At 49.2% G+C, this 15,222-nt stretch overlaps 1 protein-coding gene across 3 annotated transcripts in view; it reads right to left on the bottom strand.

The window, feature by feature from the left end:
- The window catches only part of P3H2 (prolyl 3-hydroxylase 2), a 98,703-nt gene that overhangs the window by 3,640 nt on the left and 79,841 nt on the right, over nt 1–15,222 (bottom strand). For all 3 annotated transcript variants that reach the window (XM_040074630.2, XM_040074629.2, XM_058421983.1), the window contains 12 exons: nt 12,302–12,448; nt 11,671–11,860; nt 8,850–8,981; nt 7,816–7,958; nt 6,317–6,406; nt 5,798–5,838; nt 5,223–5,317; nt 2,485–2,612; nt 1,860–1,955; nt 1,630–1,780; nt 999–1,116; nt 761–836 (listed from right to left, as the gene is read on the bottom strand). In XM_040074630.2, coding sequence (XP_039930564.1) covers nt 761–836; nt 999–1,116; nt 1,630–1,780; nt 1,860–1,955; nt 2,485–2,612; nt 5,223–5,317; nt 5,798–5,838; nt 6,317–6,406; nt 7,816–7,958; nt 8,850–8,981; nt 11,671–11,860; nt 12,302–12,448 — 1,407 coding nt within the window. The remainder of the gene's footprint in view (nt 1–760; nt 837–998; nt 1,117–1,629; nt 1,781–1,859; nt 1,956–2,484; nt 2,613–5,222; nt 5,318–5,797; nt 5,839–6,316; nt 6,407–7,815; nt 7,959–8,849; nt 8,982–11,670; nt 11,861–12,301; nt 12,449–15,222) is intronic.

Genomic DNA, 15,222 nt, shown 5'->3' with positions numbered 1-15,222 from the left:
TGTGGGGTAGATAGGGAGGTGTGAAGCTGTGCAAACGTCGTGGAGAAAGGACATAATGGCATGGAATCTCTGCAAAGCCTACAGGTGACCACCTAGAGAGGAATGGGGCCATGGCACAACTCCAGGGAGGTCTGGGGTAAGCCTGGCATGGCTGTGAAACACCTCTCTCCCTCTTTCTTTCTTTCTTTCTTCTCTTGGCAGAGTCCACAAGAGCCCTGCAGGACCTCAGGAGCAGCAGTGACAACCAAATCAACCCTCAAGCATTTAGGTAGACACAATCTACACTCCAGCTTCTCCAGAGACTCCAGCATGGTGCCCAGACCTCTGTCCAACCACAGTGTGGGTGCCCAGCTTCCTTAATGGTCTCAGAGTGAGGGCTCATGCCTGAGCCATAGCCTTCTCAGGATCTGAGGTCCACCACTGTGACCCACTCTGGAACAAGAGACCTGGATCAGGCTCTGCATCTGTATGGAGGCACCAGTTCATGTTTGACCACAAGATGGGGTGGCAGCTCAGCAGTCCTCCAGGCAGGGAGAGCTACCAGCCACCCCTCTGCCTGCACTGGGGGTAGGGAGAAGCCCTAATCCACAGGTTTCCTGCTTGCCACGGCCTCTAGGGAGGGAGCAGATGGTCTGTGCACCTCTGCAGCAGGATTTTGTATGGGCTGGTTGCAAGGTAGGAGCCACAGGCTGCCCGGGGAAGCCGAGAGCCCTGAGCATGGAGTGCTGAGGAACAGCTTTTGACCCACAGACCAACTCACTGTCACGGTTTTGGCGTCCATCTCGGTGAAAATGAACTCGCCACCTTCAAAATCCGCATTCATGTACAGGAGGGCACTGGGGAAGGAAGTGGGAAACCCCAGTTAGGGGAACACTGGGGAGGTCTCAAGGCTGACCCCCACACCTTCTGGACAGTTCCCACATTGCTCCACTAAGACATGGGTGGGGGACAGCCAGAGGAAGAGCAGTCCCTAGGGAGAGTCCCTCCCTCCTTCCTACCTGTAATCCCGAAAGGTGTAAGCAGGAGGTTCCTTCCAGCACTCGTTGGCCTCAGGGTCCAAGAGGCAGTTGTCAGCATGGATGGGATGGCTCAGATCATTCCTTCGCTCCTGCTGGCCTAGGCAGGACCATGTGGAGGAAGGGGGAAGGAGAAGGGATGGATGAGATGGAAATGCCGTGATCTGTGGGATGGGAGCCTACCCTGACCCCACTCCAGGTGGTGTTCACAGGTGAGAGGAGGAAAGGAATGGCTGGGGAGGAAAGGCAACATCTGAGGACTCAGATCTGCATAGCTCTGCCTGTTCCTGACTGCAGGGAAGAGAGATGGAGAGCTGGGGCTGGGATGGAAAGGAGAAGGGACAGACAAGAGAAGGCAAGAGAAAAAGGAAGAGAAAATAGGAAGAGTTGCAGATATGAAAACCAAGAGACATTGCAGAAATTTTTTTTTGGGGGACAGCAGTGCCCACTTTTTGCTGCTGTGGGATGGTGACTTTGCCCAGTCCTTGGCCACCAATTTAAGCATTAAGCAAAAGAGAGCTACTCTGAGCTTGGGACCCCCACCCATACACGCCCCATGGAGGGCTGAACCGCTCCCATCCTCCCTGCTCCAGTGCCAGCCCCGGCTCCTCACCGGACAGGGCGGTGCGGCACACCAGGTGTGTGTAGGAGAAGTAGAGCGTGGAGTTGAGCAGGAAGTAGGACTCGACGATCCTGCGAGCCTTCTCGCTGATGTCGTAGAACAGCCGGGCGCTCTTCAGCGGGACACGGCCCTCGTAGCCATACTGGGCAAGGAGAAGGGCAAGGAGAGCTCAGCGTCACGTGCAGACCGGGAGGGAGAGGAGGAGGAGGAGGGAGCTGTACCTTGAGGGCTTTAAGGACAGTGGCTCCTTCAAATCTCTCGTTTGGGGTGTGGGGGGATGTTTTGCCCCTGTAACCATCTCCAGCCAACATGATCCCCTGGAAGACACGAATACGGATGAGGAGTGAACTGGTTTGTCAGGAGAGAGGGATCTGCAATAGAAGTGCATGGCACCCTCTCGCCCAAACCCCCAGGGCTGCATTCACTGGGCCAGGTGAGTTGGGGTGGAAAGGAGCTGCAGCTTTCTGAACACAGATGCCAGATATCAACCACTCGCCTCCCCATAGGGGATGTTCAGGTACCCTCAGTCCCTTCCCAGCTCAGTTAATGGTGAATGAGAAGGCTCATCCAGACCTGTGGATGAGCACCCTTTGGGGTTGTTGTAACATGGGGAAAGAGCTCTTTCTGCACAGGCTGTCTCGCAGCGTGTTGGTAAGAACAGCCCAGGATGGAGCAGCAGCTCCCGTGCTGCAGTTACGGGTGTGCACTGGGGACAAGCATCCACCTGCCCTCCACAGGCATCCTGCCATCAGCTGCAACACCCAGCAAAGCACGAACCCAGAAGCTCTGCAGAGGCTGATCACACACTCAGCTGTCACACCCAGCCCAGGGCCACTGCCCACTCACTCTGGCCACCCTGTGCAGCTCCCGGCACTGCTCCTCCGAGATGACGTTATCCAGCAGCACTCGCTGGGTGCCATTCAGCTGCTGAGAGTTGTAGACAAACTTCACATCGCTGTAGAGAAGAGGGCCCCCTGAGGAGAGACACAAAACCATCCTGCTGAGCATGCCCTGGCCTTGTTGACATCTTTTACGGTGGCTGGAGGCCAGCTGAAGTCACCCAGGTGTGCCGACAGGCAAAGAGCTCCACAGCAGAGCAGAGTTTGGCCTCCCATCAGTAACAAAAGAAACAGAAGCAATGGGAACACAAGGAGATGAAATCAATTCACTGCAGGAGCATCAGCATTTTCTACCTTCTCAACAGCTGCCTTGCAAATGCAGGGACTACAGCCTGGGAACACCAAACCCCAGTGGGACACAGGGAGAGACAGGGACAGTGGCTAACTTGGCTCTGCAGTCCAGCTGTCAACACCAATGTAGGTTCCCATTGTGCTGTGTGGATGCTGCTGCCTTGGCATGAAAAGCCACTCTGCAACTGTCATCAGTGTTTTTTGTCTTCTGTACACAGAGAAAACCTCACATGGTGCTGAGCTTGCAGCAAGCATTGCTCTCCTCCAAGAAGGAGTGGGTGAGCCAGAGGACTCTCAGGATAATCCTCCTCCACTGAAGCAAAGGAGTTGCCATCCCTCACATCCAGCCTCGGAGATGCCTCCCTCTGCCTGCAAGCTTTTTACAAGAGGTTTCAATCCATCCCCATTAAGTCTGACTGATAAAAAATAGAGCAAGACCCCTAAACCACCATATTTGGAAACCTCTTGCATGCATCTCCTCAAAGAAAGAAGAGGAAAGAAATTATAACAACAAAAGCCTAAACCAGATATTTCTCCAGAAGAAAAATTAAATACATTTAAACTGTGAAGAAAGTTATTTGTTGTCACAGACAGAAATAGAGGAAACAGAGCTGCAGAGTTCCTCTCACCGTGTGGCACAAGGAAACTTCTCTGTGACAATGCTTTTGTAACTTTTACTTTTCCTGTCTATTGAGTCAAAGCTGTGTTTTTGGCAGGTCTCCTTGGCCTGTGGAGGACACGTAAGCCCCACAAAGCCCTGTCATTAGCCCACAGCTTTATTTCTGAAGAGTTAGGTTTCTTGGAAATGGAAAGGATGGGACATTTCTGGTGTTCACTGTGCTGATTTTGCTGCTTGATAACCACACTTACTGCAAATGCAGCTGGATCAGAATTCTCAAATCCAAGCTCCTGGCATGCTCCAACACAGGGCTGAGTTTTCCCGCTCAGATGTTGCCCTTCCTCAGTGACAGGCACATGAGGGATGAACGTGGAAGGCATCACTCAACACTCCCAACATTTCTTCTTGTTCCTCCCAGGGAATTAGTGGGGCAGCTCTGTGCCATGGACAGTGAACCCTTGTCCCACACTGACACTGTGCTCCCACCTGCTTTCCCTGCCTCTGCCTGCTCTAAGCACCAGCAGAGAGACAGACCTGTTTCCTGTGTCTGTGCTCTGTGAAAAACACCCCAAAGAAACTGAGGAGTTCTATGAGCTTTTGGGAGTGAAGGAATTGGCAGAAAGGAGGAAGGGAGGAAGAGTACAAAATTAAAATAGACTTTTCTCTTTCAGTTTTTTCTTTTTCCAAGTAGAAAGAGAGAAAGAAAAAGACAACAGAGAAAGGCAGCAGCTGGATGGACAAAAACCCCAGCTTCTTTTTGAATGGTTTCAATTTTCTTTGTGAACAAAAACATTCTACAAGTAAACCAGAATAAGAGCACAGAAATAAAACCAGAAAGGACTCTGAAATTACTTGGTTATAAACAGCAAACAGGCCAGCAAATATAATTCAACCAGCTCTTGGCTTAAACAAGATCTTTGGTATCTTCCTGTGTTATTTGCCTATTTTATGTACAGCTAGAGAAGGGATAACAACACTCTGAACACAACACTGAGTAGCTGGACACAACTTAGGCTGGGGAAAGCTGTGAAATTCCCCAAAAAGCTCTACCACCCATTGCATTAGAGGGAGGTTTAATTGTCTGCTGCTGTGGAGCTGGCTCACTAGAGACACAAGACTCCTCCTGGCTTGAGACCCTGTTGTTTTGCAGCAAGGACTCTGCTTTGGTGCTTGGCTACAATATTGTTTTTCAAAATTGTTAGGGGGAAAAATCCTGTCTTTAGTAGAAAACGTTATGGTATTTTCTGTGGTTGCTGAAAATGTGCTGAAATCAGTTGAAATGTCTGCTGACAGGCTTATAAACAAGTGATTTCATGTGAGCTAAGACACGAAATCGTAAGCCAGCCTGCAAAGAGAAGTGGTTGTTAGTATGGTGTGATCCAGCACATTTAGGAAAGCATCAGGACAGGATGCTTCCAGCATCCATCCTTCTGCAGCCTGGGCAACAGGGAACACATTGATCTTAAAAGCACCTGGAGGAATGACTACTGTTTGCTGCTTTGCTTTCCCCATGGTGAGGAAGACCCAGCCTCCCAGCTCCACATCTCAGGGCTCTCTACTCAGCAGGTGGGAAAAACAAGTCCAAGGGAAGAGCAGGATCCACAGACCCAGAAATGCCATGGCAGCACTGAAGACTTCTCTGTCACTTAAACAAAACTTGAACTCCCTTAAACAGGAGTGGCTCTCACTGCTCACTGGCCAGTCTTTGCAGCCTGTAGTCTCTAGCAATAGGAAAAAAAATCCCAATTTTGTTGAAACATCTTCATTAGCCTTACCCTCCTTCAGCTCTCGATCTGGCTTTGGCATGGGTTTCTTTGTCAGGGACAGCCGGGGCCCATCCTCTGGCTCACTGCTGATACTTGATGGGACACTGAGGAGCAAAAGAGAAGGGGAACATCACGACTTCGGCCACAAGTTCTGAGACTTACACTTTTGCACCCTTTGGAAGATAATACACAAAAAACCCAAGGAAATCAGTACTTCGGACAAATGTCACAACCACACAAATTGAAGTCTTGACCCTGTCCTGTGGCAAACATCGCTTTTCTGGTAATGGGAGCAACAGTTTCCACCAACAAAGCACAGACATCAACAAATCTGACCAGCATCACTCGCCTCATCAATCAAATCCTCTAGAGTTGCTGGTTTTGAGGCAGTCAGCTAAAGTACGGTCCTTGTGGGAATGTTTGCAATGGTAAGGGGCAAAGAGCCCTAATTCAACCATGATGGTGTGCTGGGTGGATGGGCAGTACCCCTGAGTGGCAGGCTGGGACCCCACCATGGGCACATCCCCTTGATGCCACGTGGGGAATGGTGGAGCTGCAGCTCAGCTGGGGTGACTGTGGCTCACCTGTGCTCGTCCTGGCGGACGCCGTACCTGTTCCAGTAGTTCTGTGGGAAAAGAGAGGACAAACTTCTTAATTTAATGCTCCAGCCAAAGCCAGGGCATCACCTTCTCTGCCTGACTCCCAGGGACATCAGCCAGCCTCTCTGGCTCCATCCCATACAACTCTGGGCAATGACCTGAGGTCACCAGATTGAAAACGTGAACCCAAACTGGCCCAGTGTGCTGAGTACCTAGGAAGCCCGGCTTGCCCAGGCACCCCTGTCCCACCCCATCACCACGGCAGTGGCTGAGACTCAGACACCACGGCAAGAGAGCCGGACGAGGCCGTACGTGCCTCTCCTTCACCCCAGGACTGCCTCCTTCGCTTTGCCATCACTGCTTTCCTGTAAGGAACAAACCAGGCCAAGGCCCAGCTCCTGAATCACCTACACAGGACTGGATTTATAGGAGGGGGACAGGGGGGAGCTGGTCCTACAGCTGTGAGCTCCTAAAGGTGCTGCCCACAGCACCCCCGGGCGTTACCGGCTCCGTGTAGGCGTATCCCAGGCCGGCCGCAGCCACCTGCAACAGGTGAGACTCCAGCTTGTGGCGCCGCAGCAGCGTCCTGGCTTCCTGAAAAGAGAAGGAAAACAGGAGCAGCTGCACATGGCCAGCCCAGCCATGTCATCTGCAAGACAATGGCAATGCACCTCTGCTTCAGAGGGCTTTGGTTTCCACGAAATGCTGCAGACTGCTGTGGGGTGAGGGATGCTCGGAGCAGCCCCAGGCACAAGGCTGAGCCACTCAGCACATGACAGAAGGTGTTCAGCAGCTCATTTAAGGAAGCCTGAATCCCTAAAACACATGTCCATAGCTGGCAGAAACTCCTGAGCACCTTGGAGAGCCTCAGTATATCTGGGCAAAAGGCAGGCCAGAAAAACCCAGGCTGCAGAATGGGGGCAAGGTCAGGCTGGTGGGGCAGTGCCGGGGCTGTGCCTCAGCTCCCCACACGGAGCCCATGGCCTGGCCCTGGGATGCGCTCACAGTGCTTGGATGGGGGTCACAAAGCACAGCCAGCTGGGAACTGTCCATCAGAGGGCTTTATTTTGAATGAAAAACCTGCAAACGAAACACTGGTATTTCTCCTAGAAAACTATTGCGCAAAGCAAAAATCAATTCTTTTTTTTTTTACAGAAAACTTCAAAACACTGTAAACAATTAAATGTTTTTCTCAACTTCAAGGCTTTTTGTCTAGATTCATTTTGTGAGGGAAAACAATTTTTCTTTATTTTTCCTTTTTATCATTTTGCTTTTATTTTTAGAGTACTTTAACCAAATTCACCTTGATTTGCCTGGAAGTCAAGGAATTCCCAAAGGAATGGACAAAACGGTTCCTGCCAACACTCCACTTATGGAGCAAGGGGAATGAGGAGGGCTGGGCTGGGCTGGGAGGAACTCCTGTATGGTGAGAAAAGCAGCCCCAGGGCCACAGATAAAGGCTGCCCAGACTGGAGAGGAAGCCTGTCCTGCTGGGTGATGGAACACACACCGTTTCGTTCTTTGACTCCAGCCTAACCCTGTGATAGCAGAGCTACTCCCTGCAGAACAGGCTACTCCAAGCTAAGAGACTTGAGAGTAATGCTGAGATCCCAGCCTCCCCTGGGGAAATATGCCTCAGCCCTCTCTGTGGAGATGCTGCCCTTTGCTCGGTGTTCACTGCGTTCCTCCTCTGCATCTCCGCCGGAGCACTGGGCAAGAGGAGGGTTTACACTGCTGCTCACTGCCCTCCCTGCCCCTGCTCAGGCTTTACTAGGCTGAAGTGCTCATTTAAAGCAGATCCTGCCCACCAGCTTCTCCCCCACACCAGTGACTCTGAACACCCTGAAAATCACCACCTCAGCATCACCAGCGAGCCCAGCACTTCCACTTCTCTTTTCAAAGTGGTCCCACTAGGGAAAAGCTGCCAAGCTGCTTTTATTTCCAGAAGATTTTTTTTTGTTAAAGCCTCCCACCAAGAGCTCTCAGGTGTCACTCACTCTCACCTTTCTGGGTTTGATGGTGGCTGGATCCACTGTCCCTTCCAAGAGACCCTCGTAATAACCTGCATTCTCCAGGACATCTTCATCATCCGGGTGGAAGAGCAGGTAGGACTTGGCACACTCCAGGGCTTTCACGTAGTCACCAACTGGGGGCAACACAACAGTGGTCAGGGGGGGCACAGGGGGCTCACACAGAGCCCAGGAAGGGACTCTGCAGGGAGAGAAGCACAACCTGAGCTCCCTCAGCTGAAGCAACAATCCAGCACTTCACAGGGCTCTTTTGATTCCACTTTGTCTTAACCACTCCACTTCACCAGCAAGGAAAATGAGGCACAGAGACAAGACTTTTCTACCACCATGCACAGACCAGGTGGTATCCAAACTGGATCCAGCTGGATGGGCAGGATGTGGATCCTGTCTGGAATCGAACTGCCTCTCAAAAGCCTGAGAGAGCAGATTTCTGCAGGTTTCTATTTTCTTTTATGTAACAGAACACAATAAAATAGCACACGGAACCACACAGCTGGCATTATTTTTTAGCCAACCCCTGACATTTTGCCATGCTGCCAACTCCTGCAACTTTACAGTGAATCTTAAATATTTGGTAATTGGCAAAAAATTGGCGTCTTGGGATAAGCTCAATATATCTGCTATATATTAATTTAGAAAATGTATCAGTTCATTTCAGAAAATGTGAAACATATAAATCCCAAGGATTTTAACACCAAAAGGCAAATGAAAGGACCCAGAAAAGCATGATTTATTTAGAGAATAGTAATGCTTAAGCTAAAGGTTGGGCTTTTAAAACCTGAATGATGACCTAAAACACCTTCATAAAACTACTTAACTGTTATTTCAGTCAACCTGACTTTTGAAGACACAATTTCCAACGTCCTTTGCTTCTCTTTCAGCCCACGCCTCTGCATCACTGTAGTGTGGACATTGGGGGAAACAGCCTCACTCCCACATGGAACGACTTGAACTTGTACAAAAACAGAGCTCAGCAGGTGCTATGAGGAACAGTGTAAGAGCTTTACCTCTGTAATAGGCAAACTGCAAGTAGTCGTAATGGAGGGGAAGGAAGTTTTCGATGGGCGAGATCCGGCCCGAGCGCGTGGCGAGCTCGCGGACACAGTCGTGTTTGCAGGCCAGGACCTGCATGTAGTGATCTGCCAGGAAAAGAGGGAGAAGGTGCTCTGAGCTGAGAAGGACGGTGATGGTGCCGAGACAAGGAGAGACAGAGGTTAAAACTCCTGAGCTGAAGGATGTGCAGCTCACTCCGCTTTGGGCTAGCAGGTGAGTGTGCAGGGAGGGAATGAGCTCCGGCTGCTCCTCAAAGCCAATCTGACAGAGTTGCAGTTACATTTTTGCCCCCCCTAAGAAACGCCTTCCTCCTTTTGTCAACTGTAGAGGGAGCCTGAGCACCTCTTTTGTGTGGCAGGAGCTGCTGCTTCTGCCCAGGGGAGCAGGGACTGCAGGTGGCAGGGAGCACTTCAACCCCAGGAGGCACAAAGCAAGCAGAGATGCAAAGACAAGCTGGCCACATTTGCTGCCACAAGAAATCCAGCTCCAGACTCCCTTCCTTCAGCCCATCTTTAATCCTCTCCCACACCAAGAAAGCTTCTGAGGGCACGGGGAGGTTTAGCTAAGAGGGGCTGGTGCAGATTCTCAGCTCAGCCAAGCAAGGACAGTCTGAAAGGTGCGAGGTGCAAATCTGGGCAGCAGAAACCCCCGTGTTTGCTGCTTCTCAGAGATGAGCTATCTCCCAGGGAATCACAAGCACTTGGTAAACATCTGCCATTAACAAAGTTTCTTAATTGTGGGAGTCCACAGTATAGGCGTTGTACCAGCCGTACAATTTCAAAGCCAACACTGACATCTGATTCCATTTTGGAGCCTTTGCTGCAATGTACTTATGAATCTACTTTGCTTGCTCTGTCTCTGCGCACTATTAAAAACCTTAAGAAACAAACACAGGCTTGAAAATAACCATGTGCTCAGCTACCAAAGCATTTCTTAGAGCTGCCACAAAAACTGCCAGAGGAATTTGCAATGAAACCAAGTGGAAAGTCAGAACAGTGCCCATTTGCTCTTGACAGGCAGTCTGAGGAGTTATCTGACTTACCATACACATCCCAGGTATTACATTAAGAAAAGCAAGAAGGGAAAGGACATAAATCATATTGTTGTAATTTAAACCTGTTTAAGCATCTTAGAGCTGAAATAATCAATCCATCACTGAGAAGCACTGCTTTTTCTTGGTACTGTCAGAGTGCCCTAGAAATAAGCCTTATAGACTGCAATCAATTCACGGAAATGTATCTGTCCCTCGGGGGAAAAGGTGAGAGTGTTACAGCTCTAAGCAGCAGCACAGCAAATCAGTTTGGGATGGAAAAGAGAAATGAGTTTTGAAGAAACCTAAACTCTCTTTTCTTGGTATATTTACATGCTCCCACTCCCTACCAAAACATCTGGGCCAGAGCGCCTTGAACCAGGGGTGAACTTTAGATTATGCTGTCCTGGAAGGAACCACCTAGTTTCCTACAGAAAAGCAGTTGCATTACAGATCTTATTTCCCTCCCTCAGCTCCCTGTTTCTTTGGGTGCCTGAATGGTCCTGGGGTTTGGGGTTGTTATGGCCAGGCGCACCTGGCCAAGCCACAGCACTTGCAGGGACTGTTGTCCCTCCTGCTCTGAGCACCACCACACCATGAGTCTGTGCTCAGGATGGGCCAGCACAGAAACACCTCAGCACACTGAGGCTGCACTCGACTTGCTCAGCACAGGAACAGTTTTGTCCTTTTGCTGGAAGAGCAGCAGCTCTCAGTGAGAAGGATGCTGGGTCTGCTTTGCCACTGAAGGCTGCTCTCTTGATGTGCATCCTGGTGGAGGCTCTAAAAGCAGGCCTGATCAGCTGACAGCCACACTGGTACCAAGTCAGCCCTTCCAACACTTTTATTTCCAGCATGGGTAAACAAACCCCACCAGGGCAGCTTCCCATCCGGTATGCTGGTGGTTTCTCCTCTTGGTTGTTTCGATTAGATTTCCTGTCTCGACACAAACAGAATTATCCAAACCCTAAAAGCAGTCTGCATCTGAGGGAAGTATTTTCCACACAAGAAACAAGATTTCAGGGCTTGATGCAGCTCCAAGACCATAAGCAGATAAATAAGATTTCTGTCACCAAACAAACCTTAATTTGTTGCTCTTCCTTCCCTTACGACTAATTAAATGTAATCTCATTTCTACTGAGAATGAGCTGTTTTAATCCTCTCTGGCTCAGAGCCACACATGCAAATCTGAAGATTACACAGCAACGTTCAATTCTCTCCAGAGATTTCAGTCAAGATCGTAATTAGGTGGGCCTCCACTAATGACAAATCCATCCTTTTGGATGGGGAGAAAATCCATGTTACGAGACTTTTTGGCAACTTTCCTGGCCACCTGGAGTACAGCCAAGAGAACTCTGCAGCTCTCTTCATGTGCTCTCAGAAACAGAAAACGTAAACAAAGGCCAACAATGTCTAGATTCCAGGGAGGTGTGCGAGACTGTGTACAGGGAAACGGAAGCAGTTTATGATAAAACACCTAAACTTCCAGCTCTAACAGAAAGCTGCAAATGCTCCATGCATCTGGAAATGTAATTCTTCTAGCCCAGCTTCTGTTCAGGACCAAAACGAGATGTTCTAGTTCACTGTCCCCTGAGTTTGTGCTTCCAGGTGCCTCCTGCAGCGCTACTCACCAGCAGCAGAGATGGAAGGGAAGACACTTCAACAAATCCAGCCAAAGACCCAAACTCAATAATTCAAAACATTTCAGGGCCATGGGTGAGAACTCTAAAAGTGCATAAAGATCTCACCTGCAATAGCTTCGTAGAGACCAGCCTTGTAATCCAAGTACTCGTGCTCCTCAAATCTCTGCGGTCCCTCGCACATGATCTGGCAATCCTCATCCTCAGAGTAATATCCTTTCAAGGCACGCTCCAAGAATTCAATGGCCAGCTCGTACTCCTCCTTGTCGTAGTGCCTCACTCCAGCACTGTAGTCCTCCTGCAGAACAGGTGGGCAGAACACAAACCATGAGCAGGCTACGCTGCCTGGAGCACAGCATCCTGCCCTGCCGCCTGCAGATGCTTCTCAAAATAAGGGACAAGGGGACAGGGACAGGACAATCTCCCCAGATACCTATCAGATATAACCACTTGTACCAAATCATGTTAGAGCCATTGATGGATTTTTGGACCAGTGGAACCTAATAAATGTGCCTCTTCTGAACTCCTCCATATTTAGGAAATCCTCAGTGCCACTCCTGGATTATGCATTATATTAAAAAAAAAAAAAAAAAAAAAAGTGAAAATGCGGAAAGGGAGAGTTTGTTTTGCTGTATTGGTAAGAATTTCCCCATTCATAGCTTCATCTCTCTTGGCCTCCTAATCCCTCCTCTCCAGACTTCCTGATACTTAAGCTGGGCACTCCTCAGCTCAGACTCACCATGTGCTGCCTGGCCTCTCGGTCAATCAAGCTGACCTTCCCTGACGTGGTCTTGTAGTTCTCGAGGTCCTGCTGTATCTCCATGTGCTCGGGGTTTGCCATGAAGAAGGTGTGAGCTGCATTTGCTGCCTCCTCCAGCTTGTTCAGCTGTAACAAAGTGAAAAAGACCAAATGAGATTGGTGATGTAGGAAGGTGAACACAGCAGCTTATGCTGCATCCTCCGACAATCTTTTGACACCGTTGGATTGGGAAATTATGGGATAACCAATGAAAACCCGAATGCAGAGGCTAAAGGAAAAAGCTGAACTGAGAGGAAAGCCCCATGTAAGTGAAATGGAAAGAGCTGGAGTTCCTGAGAGCCAGACAAGTCACCGCAGCATGGTCTGCTGGTGATGGAATCCAGCCTGTTTTCCAGCAGAACTTCTTAACTCAGCTACTTCAACCCCCTGCACAGTCCCAGGTGGAAAGACGCTCTCATGAGGTATGGGATGGAGAGAGGAGGGGAAAGCAGCTGCAAAGACTGCTCTCTCTATAAGCCTTGAAAGCTGTGTCCGGGCTGAGGGCTTCTGCTTGGAGATGGAGCTGGACTGAGGACCATTTATTAAGCTCAGCTGTGTATAGCTGCAAAAGGCCAGACTCTGCTGTTGGTGGCAGAGGTATAAAGAGAAATTTATTTTGATATACCAAGTTATTTTGGGTTTAGGGACTCAGAACAGAGACCAGACATCAGTTTCACCCTGGAGAAAGCCTCATAAACAAACAGAACTGTTGGTGTTAAACATATCCATGGCAACTGCTGGGAGCATCAGGAGCAGAACAGATGTTCAGGTGAACCCTCTGCACCAGCTAGCAAGAGAGAAATCACCAAAATACTTGCTTCTGAAAGAAAGCCAACACCACTGAGTACCAGCAGCTGCAGTCAGGGCCCTGGGATACACCAGCAGCCTGACCCAAACCTGTCAGCCAGGGCCAGGCTAACGCTAGCCCAGGCTAGGCTGTGTCCAAGTGTTCTCCTTGACAGGAAAGCCCACACCAAGCCCTGTGCCACTGCTGCAAGGCTGCTCCTGAGGCACCAGAGCCAGCAAGCTCAGGCACATCCATGTGACGTGGTAGAGCAGCTCACCTGCACAGGCACCCAGCAGACAAACCCTGCCAGCAGAATGAGAACAGAGACCAGCAGGGAAGCATGAGCTGCACATCCTGTCATCCTGCAGCAGGGCAGACAGGCTCCATCCAGGGCACAGCCAGCCCAAGAAGCACACAGGAATATCCCCAGAAGGAAGTCGAAAGCCACGGCATCCCAGCCCGCTCCCCAGGTCTGCACAGCAAAGCACAGCTGCGCTGCAGTGCCCACAGAAATGCAAAAAATTTGCCTTGTGTAAACTTCAGAAGTTTTTTGGGATTATCTCTGTAGTGACAATATGTGCAGCGAAGCCAGATTTTACTGCAAAAACAACATCTATTCCAGTCTTTCATTTGGAGTTTTCCAAAGGACACCACTCTCCATAATAATCCCTTGGCTTTCCAGCAGGCATGAAAAATGACTATAAGAAATTTTTAACCAGGACATCACATAAAAAACCCAAAACCCCTTCAGAGAAGAAGTTGTTTTTTTTTTTTTTTTTTTTTTTTTTTTTTAAAGAGACATTCCTATTCAGAGACATACATTCCATTTTGAAACAGACCATTTCAACATAGTCCCACTCTGGAAAAGTTCACTGCAGCTGGACACTACTGGAAGTGGGATAAAGGACTGACCAGAGCATCTCACAAAGGGAATTTCCAGGTCCTGCTGAGTGTCTGTTGTAATGCCACTGCAGCTGGTATTTATAGTCAAGATGGAACAAGAGGTTTGTCTCTCAGAGATGTGAGCTGCTGACCTGCTCCTGAGGACTCCTAAGAAGCCACAATTTGAGCTGCCTGGGGGAACTGCATTCTTCCACATCACAGATTTCTATTCACAAACAGCACCCTGCCTGTGCACATTTAAATGGGACTAAGGACCTCTAGAAGGGGAAGCGGTCCCTCAAGACACAGCCTGCAATAGTCTGCTGCGGGATGTAATTTTTCCCCTTAGTTCTAGATCGTTTTCAGGAAGCTGTCAAAAACTGTCAGAGATCCCAGGATGGGCTTAGTTCTGGATACCATCCACCTCTGTGAAATAAGTCGAGCCTCATTTCTAGACAACAGAAAATCCCTTTCAAACAAGGCTCACACTGTGTCTAGTCCTGCTGGCTCTACACAGCAGAAATGACCTTTGGAGTTTGCTAAGTGGACTCGGAGCAGAACATTTCAACTCAACACTTTTCAATTTATCATGTTCCATATTTGCCTTAGAAATATTCAAGTAACACGAAGAAGCCAACAGCTGCTAAGTTTGGGGGAGCTTTTAAGTGGGTGAGTGTATATAAAAGCAAAATTCCTAACTGGTAAGACACGTTCAGAGTCTAGCTCTGACATTAGTTATGAAACACTCTGGGGAAACTTTTGCCAAAACATTCTGAATTCACAAGGAGCAGGATATTTTGGTGCTTAAAGGTCTGGGCTGGGACTCAGGACACCTGGACTCAGTTCCTGGCCCTGTCACAATCTCACTGTGCAGCCATTGGGGAAAAAAAAAAAAAAAAAAGTTTTCTTTGTGCCTGATTTTCCATTGTTTTTAACTAATAACAATAAAATAATAGCATTTCTCCCACAGAGTAGTAATTTTGTTTATTTGGATGGCAAGCAACTTGGGGGCAACAAGCATGTGCAAGCACATAACACAAGGAGATTTTGATCTTTGTACAACAACTGCTGAATGAAAATCAGCAAGGAAAAAATGACAAATGTAGACTCACAGCCTCAGTATGTGCTCTAAGGTCTGCTTGCTCATCCCACTGGAATGAGATCGCTGGACCATTGCTGCAGCTTTGCACCA

This window comes from Hirundo rustica, chromosome 10, assembly GCF_015227805.2.
Source record: "Hirundo rustica isolate bHirRus1 chromosome 10, bHirRus1.pri.v3, whole genome shotgun sequence".
NCBI lineage: Eukaryota > Metazoa > Chordata > Aves > Passeriformes > Hirundinidae > Hirundo > Hirundo rustica.
This window is presented reverse-complemented; position numbering and strand designations above follow the sequence as displayed.